The 19,471-nt window shown below is 51.7% G+C and overlaps 1 protein-coding gene across 1 annotated transcript in view; it reads left to right on the top strand.

Annotated features, from left to right (window-relative positions):
* Positions 1-19,471, top strand: part of LOC139673810 (zinc finger protein 850-like) — a 1,066,517-nt gene that overhangs the window by 818,132 nt on the left and 228,914 nt on the right. The window contains exons 9-10 of the mRNA XM_071559628.1: positions 639-1,222; positions 2,834-2,837. Coding sequence (XP_071415729.1) covers positions 639-1,222; positions 2,834-2,837 — 588 coding nt within the window. The remainder of the gene's footprint in view (positions 1-638; positions 1,223-2,833; positions 2,838-19,471) is intronic.

Raw genomic sequence — 19,471 nt, 5'->3', positions numbered from 1 at the left:
TGAATCTTGGAATTTTGGAGATTTTTATGGACACAAGAAGCTTGTTAAGTTCTAGAGATGGTCTTTGGGAGGAGGAACCCCCAACCCAAGGCACTCACACCTTGTTTTTCCCCAAACCAGGATTTCTCCTTCCCAAAGCTTGTCAGGATGGAGGAGGAGGCTGGGAGGAAGAGGAAGATGCCCCGGGACCCCCAGGCAGGTGAGGAGGAAGTCAGTGCCCCTTTGCCCCTCTCTTGTGCTGCATCTTCCAGCCCAGCATGGCCCCGGCTGCAGGACAACCCCGCTGCCGATGCCGTCCTGCCGGGGCCGGGTTTGGGGGGATGTCCTTGGCCTTCCCTGTGGGCCAGAGGCAAATGCCTTGAGTGTCCTTGTTCCTTCCTGCCCCAGGCCCCGAGCTGAGCACGGAGAGCACGGAGGACAAATCCCCCCGGCATAACCTGCTGGCAGAGGTCGATTTGAGTGGCTCCACAGCACAGGAAGTGAGTGGGGAGGAAAATCCATGGAGATCCCATAGGAGGAGGAGCTCCAAACTCAGGACAGGGTGCTCCAAAGAGGAGAAACCCTCCATCTCCTGGGAAGGCAGTCAGAGCTTGAGCCAGAGCTCTGACCCGGTGATGCAGCAGCAGCTTCACACAAAGGAGAAGCGCTACAAGTGCTTGGAATGTGGGAAGAGCTTCAGCCAGAGCTACAGCCTGATCCGCCATCAGATGATCCACACCGGGGAACGTCCCTACGAGTGTTCCGAGTGTGGGATGCTGTTTCAGACCAGCTCGCATCTCCTCACACATCAGCGCACGCACACCGGGGAGAGGCCCTTCCGCTGCACGGACTGCGGGAGGAGCTTCAGCCGCAAGGACACCCTCATCAAGCACCGGCGCAACCACACCGGGGAGAGACCATACAAGTGTAGGGAGTGTGGGAAGATGTTTCTGAGCAGATCAGATCTCCTCAAACATCAGCAGACACACACAGAGGAGCGACCCTACAAGTGTGAGGAGTGTGGGAAGAGTTATCAGAGGAGCTCAACTCTCCTCAGGCATCAGCGCACACACACAGAGGAGAGGCCCTTCCGCTGCACTGACTGCGGGAAGAGCTTCAACCGAAACTTCACCCTCACCATCCACCGGCGTATCCACACCGGGGAGAGGCCTTATGAGTGTGGGGAGTGTGGGAAGAGCTTCAACTTTAGAAGTAACTTGACTCAACACCAACGGACCCACCGGTAAAGGAAGACCTACAGGTGCCCCAACTGCAGGAACATCTTCATCCACTGCTCCAACTCCATCATCCATTGGACGACCCACCTTGGATGATCCACAGTGACCCATGTTGGTCACAGACTTGGCGACACAAGTTGGGTAAAGAGTTGATGACCAACATTCTTGAAGAGGCCTGTTTAGCAGAGACCTGGTGACCCACGTTCCAGGTGATCCATGCTGGGCAGTGCACTGCATTTGTGTGGCCAGATTTTGTAGTGGGGGGGCTCCAGGGATGGGTTCTGTGAGCAGATGTCAGAAGCTTCCCCCTTGCAGAGCACCTGTCCAGACCCCCCTGAAGGTGAGGCCGACCCAGGTTCTTGTTAACCCAACCCTTGGGGTAGATTACATTTACTTTATCAATATTTATGTAGATGTAGGGTTTAGAACAGTTTTGTTTGCATGTAAAGTAGGTTTGGAGCAGTTTTGTTTCCTGTCTGTAGTGACATAAAAGCATAAAAATAACCCTTCCCTTCCCTGGCTCCAAGCCCAGCCTGTCCCCTCCAGGGGTGGGTGTGCCTCGCTCTGCCCCTGGGTGGTTCTTTTGCCCATGGGCAGCAAAGCACCCTCTGCTTTTGCAACTGGATAATGTTGGAGCCATGAACCATCAGCATTCCATCCCCTGAAAAGTGGAGGCACTGGGGTCTGGTTCCACCACACGTGTTCCTGTGCAGATAGAAATACTAAATAAACATTTATCTTGCTGACAGCTGACCCCATGTCCAGCACCACCTCTCCCATACTCTGCCTTTATAATGTTACTGAAATCCTTGGAAACCATTAGGGCAATAAACCCTCAACACCATCTTTTCAGTGTCGAAGAGTCAGACGTTCCTTATTCTGGGTTTGACTGACAAAATTGCAGCTTCCACAGAGACACCGAGAGAAGACTTTTTCACCTATTTATACATTTTTCAGCAAACAAATAAATCAAATGTTCATTCGTTCTAAATTGCATAATTCCCTTTCATTAATTAGTAGTCTCTCCTCTGTTGGTTATCGATTTCTTGCTTTCTATATTATTTTTTAGTGTTTTCAGTATCTTTTTTCTTGGGTAGGGACTTTTCAAAATAAATACTGTGTCTTTCGTAGCCTCTTCTTTTATCATGTCCCTGTGGTCTGTATGTTCTGCATTCCAGATGTCCAACCTCAACCACGCATCTCTCTCTTCCAAGCTTTGTTCACTGAGGCAGATCAGAGTTTATTTATCAAAACTTGAAGTTCTGGTACTTTTCACAAGTTCTTCCCACAAAAATACCTTAAGACAACTTTGATAAATGCTGGCCAAGTGTGATTTAAGGATAACACTTTACTTATCACCAATATATATTGATTTTAAAGCCTGATGCTGGGACTGGGAGGAGCTGGGGCCATACTGGTGGCACTGGTGGTGCTGGAAGCCCCCCTGGTTGAGGGTGAGGAGCTCTTGGTAAAGGGGGTGGGGAAAGGGGGGGTGGGGCAGTGGAAACTGGGGGGAAAAGGGGGCAAAAACTGGGTGTGGGGCTGCAAAGGGAGTGGAAACCCCCAAAACCAGGAATGGGGGAGGACGGCTGGGGATTGGGGGGACAATTGAAAAGGGGGGTTGGGACACCCAAATTTACTGGGAGGGGGACAGCTGTAAACCACACATCCTGCTGTGTGTCCATCCTGGGCTCACAGCCAGGGACAGGCCATGGGCACTGCTGGGACACAGCTGGGCTGCACAACAGCAGCTCCATCAGGAAAGGGGTTCTCCTGAGGGCAGGGCAGGAAGGCTTTGGGCTTCCTCCGAAGTTGATCTTAAGAACATGCCTAAGGAAGAGACATTCATGAGGCAACTTGTGCTGCTTTGTCTGCCCATGGCTCAGTGTGATGAGATCAGGGTCCCAGTGTGACTTTCAAAGGACTTAGTTCTGCTTCAGGTTTTCCTTGTTGGTGGCCAGAGACCATGCAGATGAGATTAACCTTCCTGGGGCCCAACAGCTTGTGACAGGGCTGATGGCAGGAAAGTGATTTGCTTAAGACACTTTTGAGCTGCCAGGAGAACACGAGACCTGCAGCAACAGTGTGAGCAGGAGCTGAGAGTGAATAGAGCCCAATGAGAAGAGGCCTGTCCAGCTCGGTGTCACCCAGACATAATATTCTACATCTGAGTGTGAACTGAAAAAAAAGAGCCCTGCAACCCCAGGGAATACAGCAGGTTGAGGGAAAGGAGTCCTGTGATTCATTTTACTTTCCATAAGCATTCATGGTCTGGATGCAGTGCAGCCCCCAGACCCATCTCCCAGCACTGGAACAAGGCAGGGCCCCTCTGAGGACCCTCCATGGCCACACAAGAGCTTGTGTGGCAGGGGCTCAGTGGCAGGGACCACCATCAGCTGGCTCTGCCTCCCAGCCTGACCAGCACAGCCCAGCAGATTCCCCACATGACCCCAGGCACCACAGCCCCCATGCCCTGCAGAGCAGCATCCCCAGCTCGGGGGCTGTGGGGAGAACGGGAAGGGGCTGCAGGAATGGCTGGTCAGGCCAGCACAGACGTGTTTCCCTGGGGAAAGGCTCTGTGGGGAGATGGGATGTGCCAGGAGAAGAGCAGGACAGGCTGTGTGTGCAGAGGAGCCATGGAAAGAGTCTGCCCTGTCCCTGGGGCTGTAGGAGATGCCCGACCTGAAGATCTCCTGAGCATTTCACAGACAAGGTCACTGTTCCTGACCTCCATTTCCTCCATTTCTCGCTGGAGGGCCAGACGTGACTGTGCTGCTCTGCTGGGCTGGGGCAGGCACAGGAAGATCGGGAGACCAGGAAGAGGATGGACTGGGAAGGGCCAGGAAGAGGGAAAGCCAAATGTTGAGCTGAAGTGTGTGAGTGTGCAGGGTGAGGGCTCTGCAGGGCTGAGGTGCCTCCAGCCCCGGGCAGTGGCAGCAGGAGCCCAGGGAGACACTGCACCTGCTGCCAGGAACTGTCTGTGTGTGTGCAAGGGAAGGACTCGTGTCTCTGAACAGCCGTGGGGGTGTGAGCAGGGCATGAGCCCAGCTCAGGTGTGGGCACCTGTCAGAGCCCTGACATTTCTGGGTGTGACTGCAGGAACAACCTCCCTGTCCCAGGGACATTTATCTCACCAGCCTTGAGCATGCCCATTGCAAATGTCCATGTCTCCTCCATCCCTCTGCTCTGCCTTTATGTCCCTTTCTTTCCACACCAGGAAACAGCCTGGGGGAATCTCCTCTGTGCAGTCAGAGAGGCTCTGTGAGCAGGAGTGACAGTGTTCTCCAGAAGGTGCATTTGTCCCCTTGGACATGGCCCAGAGCTCAGGACTGTGAAAACATTCCCAGGCACACACAGCTTGGAGAGATCATGGAAGGCAAATTGGGAGAGGAAGAACAGAAGAGGCAAAATTAGGGATATGAAACCATCCCAAAGAAGTTCAGTAGCTCCTCTGAGCAATGTTTCTGCATTCAAAACACTGGTAGGAAATGTACTCTGATAAAAAGCTGCACAAACATTTTCACATAAACAGAGAGTGAATCAGATTAATAGAACAAGTGTGTGGTGTTTTCAGTAGAAAGAAAACTATGAAAAAACCCTTGAAATGAAAAATAAACAGCACATCATAATGATAGGCAAGGAAGTCTTCAACAGTTACCAGGATTTCTTGTCTGCAGAGGTTTCAACTACCTCCTAAAACCCACACTCCTGGCTTCAGGCCATGACTTCCCAGAGCAGTCACAGAGTTGGCCACTGCCCCAGAGATGCCTTAGGGCAACTCAAGGACCCAAGTGTGAAAAGTCCCCCAGAGTGTCTGTCAGCCCATCTGGAACAGGAGCTGCTGGGCAGGAAGGACCAGCTGGGGAGGGGCAGGGAATCCCCCCCTGCAGCACTGCTGGCCAGGCTGAGGAGGGTCCTCTCCAGCACAGCAGAACATCCTGTCCCCTTGGGGGCTGGGCTGTCAGGTGTGTTCCCAGAACTGACTGGCCAAGCTGGGCAGGCAGATGCTCAGGGGTCATGAAGGGTGTCACAAAGCTGAGCCCATCCAGCTGAAGGATTTGGGGAGGTCAGAAGGAACTGGGACAAAAGGGATGGGATATTTCGGGGAAGGGAGGGGGGCTTGGCCAACAGAGAGCAAAGATTTTTGTGAGGTAAAACCAAGTTCAGGTAATGCTGAGGGTGTTGAAACACTGACTGTGCAAACACTCCTGATGGGCCTTTACCTGTAATTTGTGTACCATTGCAACTTCTGTGAGGATAACCTGATACTCCTAATTTCACCCCCAGCAATCTTCTCTCAGGAACCAAAGGAACCCTGGGACACTGTGGAAAGCCTTGGAACCAAGGGGCCATTCTGACACTTGGGAACCTCATGGAATCAAAGATCCATTGTGACTCTGCAGAACCTCAAGGAAACAGAAGCCCACTGTGACCCTGTGGAGCCTCATGGAATCCAGGGATCATTGTGACACTACAGGGCCTCATGGACTCCAAGGAACCCTGGGACACTGCAGAAATTCATGGAATCAAGGGGCCTTATGACACTCCAGGGCCTCATGGATTCAACGAATCCTAAAACAGTCTCAATCTGATGTAATCATCGTGCAATTGCAACACTACAGAAACTTATGGAACCCAGGGGCAATTTTGACCTTTCAGGGCTCCATGGAACAAAAGGGTCCCTGGGACACTGTGGAAACTCATGGAAACAAGGGGCCATTGGGACACTGCAGGGCCTGAAGGAACCAAAGGGATCCTGGGACACTGCAGAGCTCACGGAACCAAAGGGTTCATTGTGACAGGTGGGGCCTCATGGAACAAAAGGGGTCTTGAGACAGTTTTTATCTTCATAGAATCAAGGGGTCATTGTCACACTGTGGAACCTCAGGGAACCAGGATGCCACCTGGACACTGCAGGGCCTCACAGAACTAAAGGAATTCTGGAACACTATGGAACATTATGGAAATATTTTGGGTCTGGCTGAGCTGGAGCTCATTTCCCCACAGCAGCCCTCCCAGTGCTGGGCTTTGTGTTGGGAGCTGGAAAGGTGCTGAGAACACACCAGTGTTTTGGCTACCGCTGAGCAGGGCTGGCACAGCCCCAGCACTGCAACGTTCCTTCCCCAACTGAGGGCAAGGTCCTGGGAAGGGACACAGCCAGGCCAGCTGTGCCAGAGTGACCAGAGGGATATTCCAGATCATGGGATGTCAGCTCAGATATAAAAGATGAGGAAAGGAGGAGGAAGGGGGGCATTCATTGTTTACAATATTTCCCTGCTGAGCAGCCCCGTGTGCCGAAGCCTGGTTTGCTGGGACATGGCCAGACATCACTGATGATGGGAAGTAGAGAACAAACCTGGTTATTTTCCTATTTGTTCGTGTGCAAACTTTGGCTTTTCATTCAGTAAAGTGCCTTATCCCAGCCCACCAGTCATTTTCCATCTTTTTCTCTCTCCCCTGTCCATCTGGGAAGGGCAGTGATAGAGCGGCTTGATGGGCAGCCTGTAATTCTTCCCTTTCTCATTTTGCTCTTCTTAAAGATGGGCTTGGCATCTGCCTTTTCCAAGGAACCCAGAACCTCTCAGAGTGCTCTGGCCCTTTTGAGAGCACAGCCCAGAATCCCAGGCAAGGGTGATGCAGCAGTTCAGGAGCACTTGCAATGAACTGTCCAAGACCACGGAGATGAATCTCACTGGGCCAGTGGAGTTTGTTCCTGGAGTCACTGACAGAAATGTCGAGGTCCAGCAAGGCATCCTCCTCTGAACTGGGATTGTGGGATTCTCATGCACCCAGGGGTGATCAGAGAGTCTTTCCCTTTTACACCCATGGGGAGATCATTGCAGGAGTCACAGTCTCTCCCTGGGCTCTCACTGCCACTGCCATGGACTGGAGGCACCTCAGCCCTGTGGGATGTCACCTGCTCTGCCCCTCTCTGAGATGCCCCACGGCCTGAGGGATGGGCACAGGGGGAGCTCTGTGCTCAGAAGCACATCCCAGTGCTGCATCCTGGGGGTTTTCCAGGGGATGTGGGGCCCAGAGTGAAGTGACCTCGAGACACTGTGTGTCCCACAGCCCTTCCCAGCACCTCCAGGATTAGCTGATGATCTTTGTGTTCTCTTGGGTTCATCTCCCCACACACACACTGTGAATGCTGAAGTCTCCTCTGTACAATTGCAGCATGGCCTTGTGAGCTGCTCATTTGGTGTCCTCATGGAGGGACAAACAACCTGTCAGTGGTGGGTGAGAGGCCAGGGCTGGGAATGGTGTTTGCAGGGGGTGATCTGTGACAATTGCCCTGGGGCCCCTTGTCCAGGGTGTCCAGGAAACAAAGACAAAGCCCAGACCCTGCTCTGCTGCTCCTTCAGGTGTGTCCCTGGAGGCCTGGCTGTGGAAGGGACACTGCTGTGCCCTCTCCTGCTCTCACACACTTTGGCTCTTCACTGTGCTTTTCTGCAACAGGGCAGTTTCCTGGCTCTTGACAGCCTATGAGAAGACACCAGTTCCTTACAGCCCCAGGGCTTGTCACCTCCTCACCCACTCCATAGAGCTGTGGAGGTGTCCTACTGCTCTCCTGCACTCCCCATTCCACACCTCACATCACTCTGCTCCAGGAGCATCCTGTGAGGAACCAGAGATGGGTGGCAGGGCTTGACTGTCCTGCTTGGCAAAGTCCATCAGGCCCTTTCACAGCCACATTCCACAGTCCCTTTTCCACCTGTAACCAATGACTCTGAGTTGCTGCTTCCCCAGTCCTCAGGAATGGTCTCCTTGTCTGTTCTTCCCCTCTGGGGTCTCTTTTCAGTGATGGCCTCAGTGGAGCTTGCTGACACTCTCAGGAACTTGAAGGTTTGATGATGAATTTTGCTTTTTTAGAGGTTTGTTCAGTTTTCAAATCTTCATTTCAGGAATTCAGTGCCAGAGTGCTCATTAACATTCAAAACATCCTAACAAGACAAGCCTTGGGGAATAATTTAATATTAAGTCTTCAATTCTTCTTTGCTTCATTAGACAGATACCAGAAGTGTATTCAAAGTGAGTGTACTACAGTGACAAAAAAATGAAGAAATAGAACTTTTTGTCCCATTTCCTTTTTCCTGTTTATACACTGAGAGCAGCAAACCCTAATTGATATTGTTCCCAAGCACCAGGGATGGTCTCCTTGTCTGCTCTTTCCCTTCATGGTCTCTTTTCACTGATGGCATTTTAACAAATCAAACCCCTGGGAATAATTTACTTTTACATTTTCAAATCATCTGTGGTCAATTACACAGATCTCAGAAATGCATTCAAAGTGAACATCTTATTCTTTAAAAAAAAACCTCACAGAGCAAAAATATGTCTTTTTGTGGCCTGTTTATTTTTGGTTGTTTATACATTATTATCAGCAATTCCCTATTGATATTGACCCAGAGCATCTCCTAATTCAGTGTGAATAGATATGAAAATCAAGACCTTTTTTTGTCTGATAATCCATCAGACTTTATCCCTAATCCCCACCCCAAGATTTCCCTCATCACATCCCTGGCACTCAAAGCAGCCTTGTGGAATCTGAGCTTCCTCCACCAAAGGCTGGACCTGCAGGTTTCAGCTCCTGGGCACCAACTCCCACCTGCTGTACTTGGAGAAAGAGCTGCAGGAGACACACAGGGATGTTCATGTATTGTCAGCAAACAAAACCAAAGGAAGGCACAGCTCAAAAATAGAAGAAATTCCTCTGCTGTATTTTAAGTTCACATTACTGACGTCCACTTTCCACAGCAGGCAATTTTAGACCAATGGGAAACATGTTATGTGTCAAGTACAGATCTAAAGGTCCCTCCAAGAGCTCCCTACCCCAATTCTGTCCATTTTGCTGTTTGCACAAAGTGAGTCACACACTGATGTCAGAAGTTCCCTTGATCCAGAGCGGGAGGAAAAGAGAGAAAGTGAATGAATTACTTAGTTGTACAGAGCTAAATCTCCACTAATCCAAATATTTTGGGGTTACAGGAATTTTATTGGACATGTTCTGCAGCATTTGTTCAGATGACAACAGGTTAGGTGGGATTGTTGATCTGCTGGAGGGCAGGAAGGCTCTGCAGAGGGGTCTGGACAGGCTGGATCGATGGGCCCAGGCCAACTGGATGAGGTTCAACAAGGCCGAGTGCTGGGTCCTGCCCTGGGGTAACAACCACCCCAAATCCCTGGCCATGCCCTGTAGCTCATCCCCACAGTCTGTCCTGTGTCCTTCATCTCTCCATTTTCAAGACCTTTGAGGGACAAGGGAGCTTCATGCTCTGGGTGTGGAGCAAGATCTAAGTGCCACTGGAGTGGGAACCACAACTCATGAGGTTTGTGCTCTTTGGGAGGACAAAAAAGTGCTGAGATTTAGACCCACAGAAAGTTCCTTTTCATGGCCAAAACACAAAAATTAAAGAGGATACAGTTTCTAAACTCCACAGCTCTTTGTGCAGCTTTCCTCAGCCACAGCAACCAGGATAAGCCACGTCCTTGCTGTGCTGGTCCCACAGCCCAGGGTGCTCCTGGCCTCCCTTGCTGCCAGGGCACACGGCTGCCTCCTGCCCAGCTCCTGCCCACCCACAGCTGCCTTACAGGGCTGCTCCCAGCCAGGCAGCTCCCAGCCTGTGCCATGGCCAGGGCAGTGCCCTGCAGGGGCACACACTGCCATGTGTCCCTCTGCCATCGCAGGAGGTTCCTGCCAAGACGGGCTCTCCTCCTCCCTGAAGCTTTCCCTGAGCACAGAGGCCTGAGAGACCTTTCCAGTGAAGACTCAGGCAGAGAAGCCATGGAGTCCCTCAGCCCCACAGCAGTGTCTGCTGGAATTAAATCCCCCTCCCCATCCCACAGCAGCCCTGCATTTCCCTCCTTCAGCCTTGGTCTCCAGCAGAGCCACTGGGGCTCTTTTGGCTCTTGACTTTTCCTGCAGCCACCAACTCCAGGGGAGCTTTGCCTTCCCCACAGTCCCACATGCACAGCTGAGACCATGCCCAGGAATTGTTTGTTTGTTCCTGGCCTTGCTGTCACCCCCTGGCAAATGTTCCATGGCCCCTTTGTGCCCCACTGCCCCACAGCTGGTCCCACAGCTCCCTGTGCAGCCCCAGCCCAGGGCAGGAGCATCCATGGTGGGGAATGGCCCATCTGTTGACATGCCTGGGGCAGTACTTGGCCTTGGTCACAAGACTGGACTAACAAACTGGGATAAAATGAATAGTTACTATTTTTTTTTAATAACAGTAAAGTTAGGAGAAAAAAGGAAAACTGTATAAGAGGAGAGACTTGGTCTCTCATGAAATGCACTGGGTGTCACTGACAGAGCAAAGCAGGCAGCCTCTTCCTGCTAAAAAGCATCCAGTCATCATTTTCCTCACAGCATCCTTCAGCTCCTGGTTCCTCAGGCTGTAGATGAGGGGATTCACTACTGGAGGCACCACCGAGTACAGAACTGCCACCACCAGATCCAGGGATGGGGAGGACATGGAGGGAGGCTTCAGGTAAGAAAATGTGCCAGTGCTGAGAAACAGGGAGACCACGGCCAGGTGAGGGAGACACGTGGAAAAGGCTTTGTGCCGTCCCTGCTCAGAGGGGATCCTCAGCACAGCCCTGAAGATCTGCACATAGGAGAAAACTATGAAAATGAAACATCCCATAAATAAAAAAAAACTAGCCACAAGAAGCCCAAGTTCCCTGAGGTAGGAGTGTGAGCAGGAGAGCTTGAGGATCTGAGGGATTTCACAGAAGAACTGGCCCAGGGCATTGCCCTTGCACAGGGACAGGGAAAATGTATTGGCTGTGTGCAGCAGAGAGTAGAGAAAGCCACTGGCCCAGGCAGCTGCTGCCATGTGGGCACAAGCTCTGCTGCCCAGGAGGGTCCCGTAGTGCAGGGGTTTGCAGATGGCAACGTAGCGGTCGTAGCACATGATGGTGAGCAGGGAAAATTCTGTTGTGATGAAGAGCATAAAGGAGAAGACCTGTGCAGCACATCCCATGTAGGAGATGGTTGTGGTGTCCCAGAGGGAGTTGTGCATGGCTTTGGGGACAGTGGTGCAGATGCAGCCCAGGTCTGTGAGGGACAGGTTGAGCAGGAAGAAGTGCATGGGGGTGTGCAGGTGGTGGTCGCAGGCTACGGCGCTGATGATGAGGCCGTTGCCCAGGAGGGCAGCCAGGGAGATGCCCAGGAAGAGCCACAAGTGCAGGAGCTGCAGCTGCCACGTGTCTGCCAATGGCAGGAGGAGGAACTGGCTGATGGAGCTGCTGTTGGGCATTTGCTGCCTCTGGAAGCAGAGGCACTGTCAAAGGAGGAAATAAGAGTGACAAGTCAGGGGAGAGGGTTCTGAATGTGCCAGACACTGTTAAAAGCAGACAAAGCCATCACAGGCCACTAAATATCTCAGCCTGTCTCAACATCTCATGGTCCCAAGGACACACGTGACTCATCTCACCACCTCAACAGCATTTCCTGGGATTGGCACAGCATCTCTGCCCCTCCCCACTGGGGCTTTCAGATAAAACAATTGTGCCATGAGGATTATTTGCATTCTTGTGGGCAGCTCCCATCTTGGAAGGACACCTCAGAAGAGAAAAAAGGGTCCTAAAGAAGGAGATTAATTCTGGGAAAAACAGCTCTTTCTCCAGGCCCACAGACTTCCCTGCCTATAGCCCCACTGGTCACAGGAAAATTGGAATGTCTCATTCCCAGGGAGAAAATTTTGAGGGGGATCACAGGATCAGTGATTGACTCTGTAGCTCGAACTCTCCTTCCCTGTAAGCCTGACTGAGAGAACAAGGAAACAACCTCAGTAACAAGGGCAAGTTAAGAAACAAGGAAATATACAGGGAGGATCCAGTGGGGAGAGACCAGAGCAGAGTTCACTGGACACTCAAGGCAGCATCACCCTGAGCCAGCTGTGCCACCTCCCAGACACCAGCAGTGCCACCTCCCAGACACCAGCCGTGCCAGGTAGTTGTTCTCAGCCCCTCTTCAGCTCCTCAGAGTTCCCTCTGCTACTCAAGCCACCAGGCATGTGGCTTGAGAGCCTGATAGAAATCCCTGCTTTCACCTCCCCCTAGGAGTATCCCCTGGAAAACATCCTGGAGTGTTCTGGTTCTGTAAGCAGTCCTCACCTATGAAACTCTCACTAGATAGCAGAAGAAACCTGCCCTGCCCTTCCCTCCCCTGCCCTGCCCTGCCTTGCCCTGCACTACACTGCACTGCCCTGCCAGGGTTTGCTCTTTCCACCCACAGCCTCTATCCCAGCACTGAGGGAGCTCCCCAGACCAGCTGAGAGCTGCCCCTGGCAGGTGGCAGAGCTCCTGTTCTGGCACAGCACCCTGGGGTGCAGGACCCTGCTCTGCAGGACAGTTTGGGACAGCATGGGTGGCACAGCATGGATTCAAACCCTACAGCCATCCCTGGGAGAAGGGAACCCTGCTGGGATGTCCCTGGGATGGTGCAGCAGAGAGTCCCTGCTTTGCAGCACAACCTCAACTTCAGCACCAGAGACACTGTGATATCCCACATTAGAGACCCCCCAGGCTGTGGGATGTGCCAGCGTTGGGAGATCTTCCCACAAACTGCACATACATTGCCCTTCATGCAGACTTACCGTGTGAGAGCCTGGAAAGATTCCTCTTCTGTGGATCTTCCTCTCAACTTCCATCACATCCCAGACTGTGTGTAACCTCTCTCTGCCCTGCTTTTCTGCCCTCGGTGTGTGCAGGCAGTGCCCTGAGCCCTGCTGGGCTGTGCACAGGAGCTGCTCCTGGGCAGAGCTGTCTCTCTGCAGCGCTGCCCGCTTGCCAGGAGCTCCCTGTGTGCCAGGAGCCCGGCCCAGCTCAGCAGCACAGCAACAGCCCAGGGCATTTAATGGCCCTCTGGGGGGTTTGGTGCTGAGTCCCTGAAAATCAGACCCTGAGGAAAGTTAAAGTGAGATTCAAACTGTGAACTTTCTTGCAGTGCTAATGGGTCCCACTGAGGGACACAACTGAGAAAACATCCCCAGGATTTTTTTGAGCAGAAACGTGTAAACAAGGATGACAGGTCAGAGAATCACAGGATCATCAATGCTGGAAGAGACTTTCAAGATCTTCTAGTCCAGCTGTCATCCATGCACCACTACAATCCTCCCAAAATCATATTCCAAGGTGCCAAATCCAAACACCACCTGAGCACTTCAAGATACTACCAACTCCTTTGGCTACTTATTTCATTGCCTAAAGAAACTCTCATTCTAAAAAAATTTTTTAATATCTAATCTGAACCTTGACCTATGCAAATCAAGTCTGTTTCCTCTCTTTCCCTCCATATAGGCTTGGCAGAAGAGAGGGAGACCCCTGCTCACTAAGACCTCCTTTTGGGTCTTTGAAGAGAGCAACAAGGTCCTCCCTGAGCCTCCTCTTCTCCAGATTCAAGAACACCAGTTCCTCAAACAACGTTTTCCAGACCCTTCTCCAGCTCCGTTCACTTCTCTGGACACACTCCAGCCCCTCAATGTCCTTTTTGCAGGGAGGGGCCCAGAACTGGACACAGCACTCAAAGTGTGGCCTCAGCAGTGTCCAGCACAGAGGGACAATCCCTGTCCTGGTCCTGCTGGCCACATTATTCCTGACACTGGCCAGATGCCTTTGGCCTTCTTGTCCCCCTGGGCACACTGACTCATATCCAGCCACTCTCCAGCAGCAGCCCCAAGTCCCTTCCTGCTGAGCAGCTCTCAAGCCACACTGCCCACAGCCTGGAGTATTCCATGGGGTTGTTGTGACCCAAGGTCAGGATCTAACTCTTGGCCTTATCAATCCAGCCTGTCCACATCCCTATGCAGAGCCTTCCTGCCCTCCAGCAGATCCACAATCACAGTCACCTTGGTGTTGTCCACAAATTTACTGAGGGTGCACTCCATCTCCTTGTCCAGATCATCAATAATGATGTTAAACAGGACCAGCCCCAACACTGAGCCCTGGGGAACCCCACTAGTGACCAGCCCCACCTGGATTTAGTTCCATTCCCACCACTCTCTGGGCCATCAGACAGTTTTTCACCCAGCAAACAGTTCCCTCATCCCAGCCATGAGCAGCCACTTTCTGCAGGAGATGCTGTGGGAGGTGGTGCCAAAGGCTTGACTGAATTCCAGAGAGACACATCCACAGCCTTTCCCTCATCTCCTGAGTGGGTCATTTTGTCATAGAAGGGGATCAGTATGGTCATGCAGGATCTGCCTTTCCCAAACCCACAGTGACTGACCCTTATTCCTTGGGTTCCTTCACATGCCGTGTGATGGCACTCAGGATGATCTGCTTCATGGATTAACCCGGTACTAAGCTCGGGCTGACAGGTCTGTAGTTGTCCAGATCCTTCTGGCCCTGTCTGTAAATTGGCATCACAGTTTGTCAGCTGGGACTTCTCCAGTTCACCAGGAGTGCTGGGCAATGAGTGAAAGTGGCTTGGCCAGCTCTTTCTCCAGCTCCCACAGTGCCCTCAGGTGCATCCCATGTGGGCAGGGACTTGTGGGGGTCTCATTGGCAGAGCAGGTCACTCACATTTTCCTCCTGGATTGCAGGGGCTTCATTCAGACTCTCATCACCAACTTCTTGTCAGGGAACTTGGGTATCCAAAAGACAACTAAGTTTTGGTGTTAAACACCACGGCAAAGAAGACATTCATTCTCAGCCATTTCCTCCTGCCCTGACCCTGTCCTGCCTCTGCATCCAGCAAAGGATGGAGACTCTCCTGAGCCCTCCTTTTGCTGCCCATGGATTCAGAGACACATTTTTTGCTGTCTTTAACTGCAGTGGCCAAATTCAGTTCCAGTTTGTCTTTGGCCCTTCACATTTTAACCCTCCATAACTTCACCATATCCTTTTGGTGCCCCCATGATTTCTGTCCCTCTTTCCAGAGGCGATACACTCTCTTTTATTCCCTGACATCCAACCCATGGTCTGTGTTTCACCAGGCCACACTTTTTGCCCTCTGGATTGTCTCAGGCCACAGAGGCACAGCTCCTGGAGCTTTGAGATTTCCTTCTTAAAACACCTGCATCCATCCTGCACTCCTTTCTCCTTCAGGACTGACTCCCAAGGGACTCCATCCATCAGTTTCCCAAACTGGCCAAAGTCTGTCAGCTGTCAATCCAAGGTGTCAGCTCTGCTGGTGCCCCTCCTTTCACCCACAATGGAAATCCCCATTATTTCATGGTCTCTGTGCCCATGAAATGTGCCAAGAGAGCCCTGATCACCACATCACCCACCAGACACAGAATCACAGAATGCTTTGGGTCATAAGTGACCTTAAAGAGCTTCTCATTCCAACCCTAGGGGCAGGAACACCTTTGACTAGACCAGGTTGCTCAGAGCCACATTCTGCTTGGCCTTGAACAACTCTAGTGATGGAGCAGCCAGAACTTCTCTGAACAACCTGTGCCTGGGCCTCACCACCCTCAACCATAAAGAATTTCTTACCAATATCTCATCTAACCCTTCTTTCTATCAGTGTGAAGCCATTTCCCCTTGTCCTGTCACTCCAGGCCCTTGTAAATACTCTCTCTGCATCTTTCTTCTTGGTTGCATTCAGGTCCTGGAAGGTCACAATTAGGTCACTCCAAGGCCTTCCCTTCTCCAGGCTGTACAATCCCAATTCTCTCAGCCTTCCCTCATGGCAGAGCTGCTCCATCCCTCTGATCATCCTGGTGGAATCCTCTGGACTCGCTCCAACAGCTCCATGTCCTTGCTGTGCTGGGACCCCAGAGATGGAGGCAGCTCTGCAGGTGGGGCAACATCCAACCAGGTGTGTTCCAGCAAGGACAGTGTGGAACCTCCTGGAACCAAAGGGCCATTGTGACACCACAGAACTTTCTGGAACTCAAGGGATATTATGAGACGACAGACCCTCATGGAATCATAGGGCAATTGTGACAAATGGGGCCTCAGGGATCCAGAGGATCCCTGAGATATTTTGGAACCTCCAGGAATGAAGGGGCCTTTGGGACACTGCAGAGGGTTATGGAGCCCAAACTACCCTGGGGCCGCTGCTGAACACCATGGAATCAAAAGTCCCTTGTGATACTGCAGAGATTAATGGAACTGAAAGAACCCTGGAAAACTGGAACCTCCTGCAATCAAGGGGCCATTTTGACACTGAAGAGCCTTGTGGAGCCAAAGGGACCCTGGGGCACTGTGGAACCTCATGGAACCAAGGGGCCTTTCTGACTTGTGGGGACTCCTGGAATCAAATGAACCTCAGGACATTTTGGAACCTCATGGCATCAAGGGGCCATTGTGACACTGTAGAGCCTTATGGACCATGACAGGATGTTCTGCCCTGATCAGGCCCAGAATCCACTCAGGGAAGGCAAACAATGCAGGCTCTCTGGGCTGAGTTACTGCTGGCACCAAGGGGCTGTTTGGGTGTTGAATTCTGCTAAAACCAGCCTGGTTCACCAAACTGCAAATGCACATCCTGCTTTTTGGAACAGGATCTGACAGATAAGCTGCTCACTGGCCTGGAAATTTGTGACTACCAATCCCTCACTATATAGCTCTAAAAGCTCAGTCCAACTTCCATATGGCAGATCCTTTCACAGACTGTCTTGAAGTGTGTGGAGCTTCTCCCATGAAGCAGGGATGGCTCTTCATGGTCACTGCCCAGGGGTAAGGGAAGAAGAGAGATCTGCCCTCTTTAGTTGTGTGAGAGTTACATCAATCTCTGCTTAATGATAGTTTCTTTTTGCTGGTTTCAATACAACTGTTTTAAATAATTGCTTTGACACTAGGTGATTTTTAGCTTTTCCACTGGATAGTACATATTTAAGTAAATTATTAAGATATTTCATCTGTTCACTTGTCTGTTCTTTTTCCTACTCATTTCCCATAATAAGTAATTCATTTTACATAAGTATATCTGATTTGCCATCACTAAAACCTGTGGGGAAAACACCTCTATAATTTACACTGCAGAGTAAATCTGAGGCTAAGATTGGATTCAGTCACACCAGGCTCCTCTCTGAGAAGGAGTTTAGAAAGCAAGGGGTCCTTTCTGCCCCTCACCGCTCAATGAGGCAGCTTCTCCAGTAAACGTTATCTGAGATTTCTATTTCCACCATCACCCCATGAGGTTCCATGGAGTCCCAAAGTTCTTTTGGTTCTCTGAGTCCCTGCAGGGTCCAGATGACCCTTTGATTCCATGAGGTTCTTCAGACAAACAATGATCCCTTTGGATCAGTAAGACTCTGCAGTGTCACACAGGGCCATTCATTCCATGAGGTTCCACAGTGTCACACTGGTCCCTTATGCTCCACAAGGCCCTGCACTGTTATAATGGCCCCCTAAATCCATGAGATTCCACAGTGACCCCATGATTCCATGAGGTTCTGCAGTGTCACAATGTCCCCTTTGTTTCATCAGGCTCTGAAGTGTCACAATGACCCTTTGATTCCATGAGGTTGCACAGAGTGACAATGATCCCTTTGGATCAATGAGACTCTGCAGTGTCACAATTCCATGAGGTCCCACAGTGTCACACTGGTCCCCTGTGCTCCACAAGGCCCTGCACTGTGACAAAGGTCCCTTAAATCCATGAGATTCCACAGTGACCTCGTGATTCCACAAGGTCCTGTGTCGGGGTAAGGTTGATTTACGGCGGTCAGAGGAGGCAGAGACAAACCCAGGCAGCAGTTAAATCAGAAGGCTTACACTGAAGACAAAGGACTTTATTTTCAGTTACAGCTTTACTTTCATCTACTTTCTTCCACAGCAAGTCATCTCAGAACTGGTCAGTCAGCTCAGTTAAGCATGCATGGAAACATTCTACTGGCCAAAAGGTCTCCTGCATTCTGTAGGTGGCTCCTTCCCCCTTCAGGGTGCACTGCAAACTTCTTTCATTCAAGAATACACTCTGAACTGCACCATATCAATCTCTTAATCACCTACCTCAGACATTAGAGGGTTCACAGACCCACTGAGTTAAAACCCCCAGTCCTGCAGTGTCACAGTGGTGGTTTCAGAGATGGTGGAGCTTTTACTTTTGTGGTCAGAAATAGAATGAGAAAGAAATAATGTCACCAAGGGCAGCTGGGGAGGCAGAGCCAGGGAGGAGGGAGAGATGTCAGTGCAGGAAGGGGCCAGCGAGGTGGGGCAGCCGGGGGATGCCGACAGCCTGCAGGGAAAGGGGCAGGGCATGGACACCGTAGGACAGCCTGGGCTGGAGAGGAGACAGGGATGTGCAGAAGCTGAAAGGCCCCAAGAGAGCCAACTTGTGCAGGCCTTTGGCCATGGCTGCTGTGTGTGCCCCTGATGGCATGAGGAGACAAGTGAGCCTTGCAGCCCTGGGGCCTCATTGCCTCCTTGTCCCTGCTCAGCAGCCTGGGAGGTGCCACCCCATTGTCCTGACCTTGGCATTGCATATTCCCACATTCCAAGTGCCTCAGGAAGGGCCTGGAGGAATGAGGGAGGGCCAAGATCTCCCGTCCAAGGGCCTGGGGGTCAGGCCTTAGCCCTCTGAATTCTGAAACACAGCCAGTTGTATTAAACATGAGAGTTATCTTTCCCTTCTTTGTCTATACTTGCCATCACTCCTTCCAGTTTTCTGCTCTAACTGGAATTTGGGGAGAATTTCTCAGTGGTGTCCCTCAGTGGGACCCATTAGCACTACAAGAAACTTCAGTGTTTCAGTCTGCTTTGAGTTCTTGAGAAGTTGTTTGAACTTACTGTGATGGACTGAATCTGATGTAAACAACAGAAACCCCCCAGAGGGCCATTAAATGCCCTGGGCTGTTGCTGTGCTGCTGAGCTGGGCCGGGCTCCTGGCACACAGGGAGCTCCTGGCAAGCGGGCAGCGCTGCAGAGAGACAGCTCTGCCCAGGAGCAGCTCCTGTGCACAGCCCAGCAGGGCTCAGGGCACTGCCAGGGCAGCTCAGGGACACCAGCAGGGCACAGACAGAACTTAAAGGGGCTCAGCATTGGGAGGATGACTCAGCTCATGGAGGAGAAATCTTTGCAGTGCTGGACACGGTGAGTCTGTGGGTGCAGGGCAATGCAGGGGCAGCTCCTGGAGGCAGCTCCTAGAGCTGGCACAGCCCCAGCTGATGGGATGTGTGAGGAGGGGTCTGTTGAGGGACACTTTGGAATAGCTATAGAGCTGGGGGTGCAGCCAGGAGTGCCCAGGGCTGTGGGGCAGAGCAGGGTCCTGCAGCCCAGGGTGCTGTGCTGGGGCAGGGACTCTGCTGCCTGCCAGGGTCAGCTCTCAGCTGGCCTGTGGAGCTGCTCAGAGG

Source organism: Pithys albifrons, chromosome 7 (genome assembly GCF_047495875.1).
Source record: "Pithys albifrons albifrons isolate INPA30051 chromosome 7, PitAlb_v1, whole genome shotgun sequence".
NCBI classification, from domain to species: Eukaryota; Metazoa; Chordata; class Aves; order Passeriformes; family Thamnophilidae; genus Pithys; species Pithys albifrons.
The sequence above is the reverse complement of the archived record's forward strand: the minus strand, read 5'-3'. Positions and strand labels throughout refer to the sequence as shown.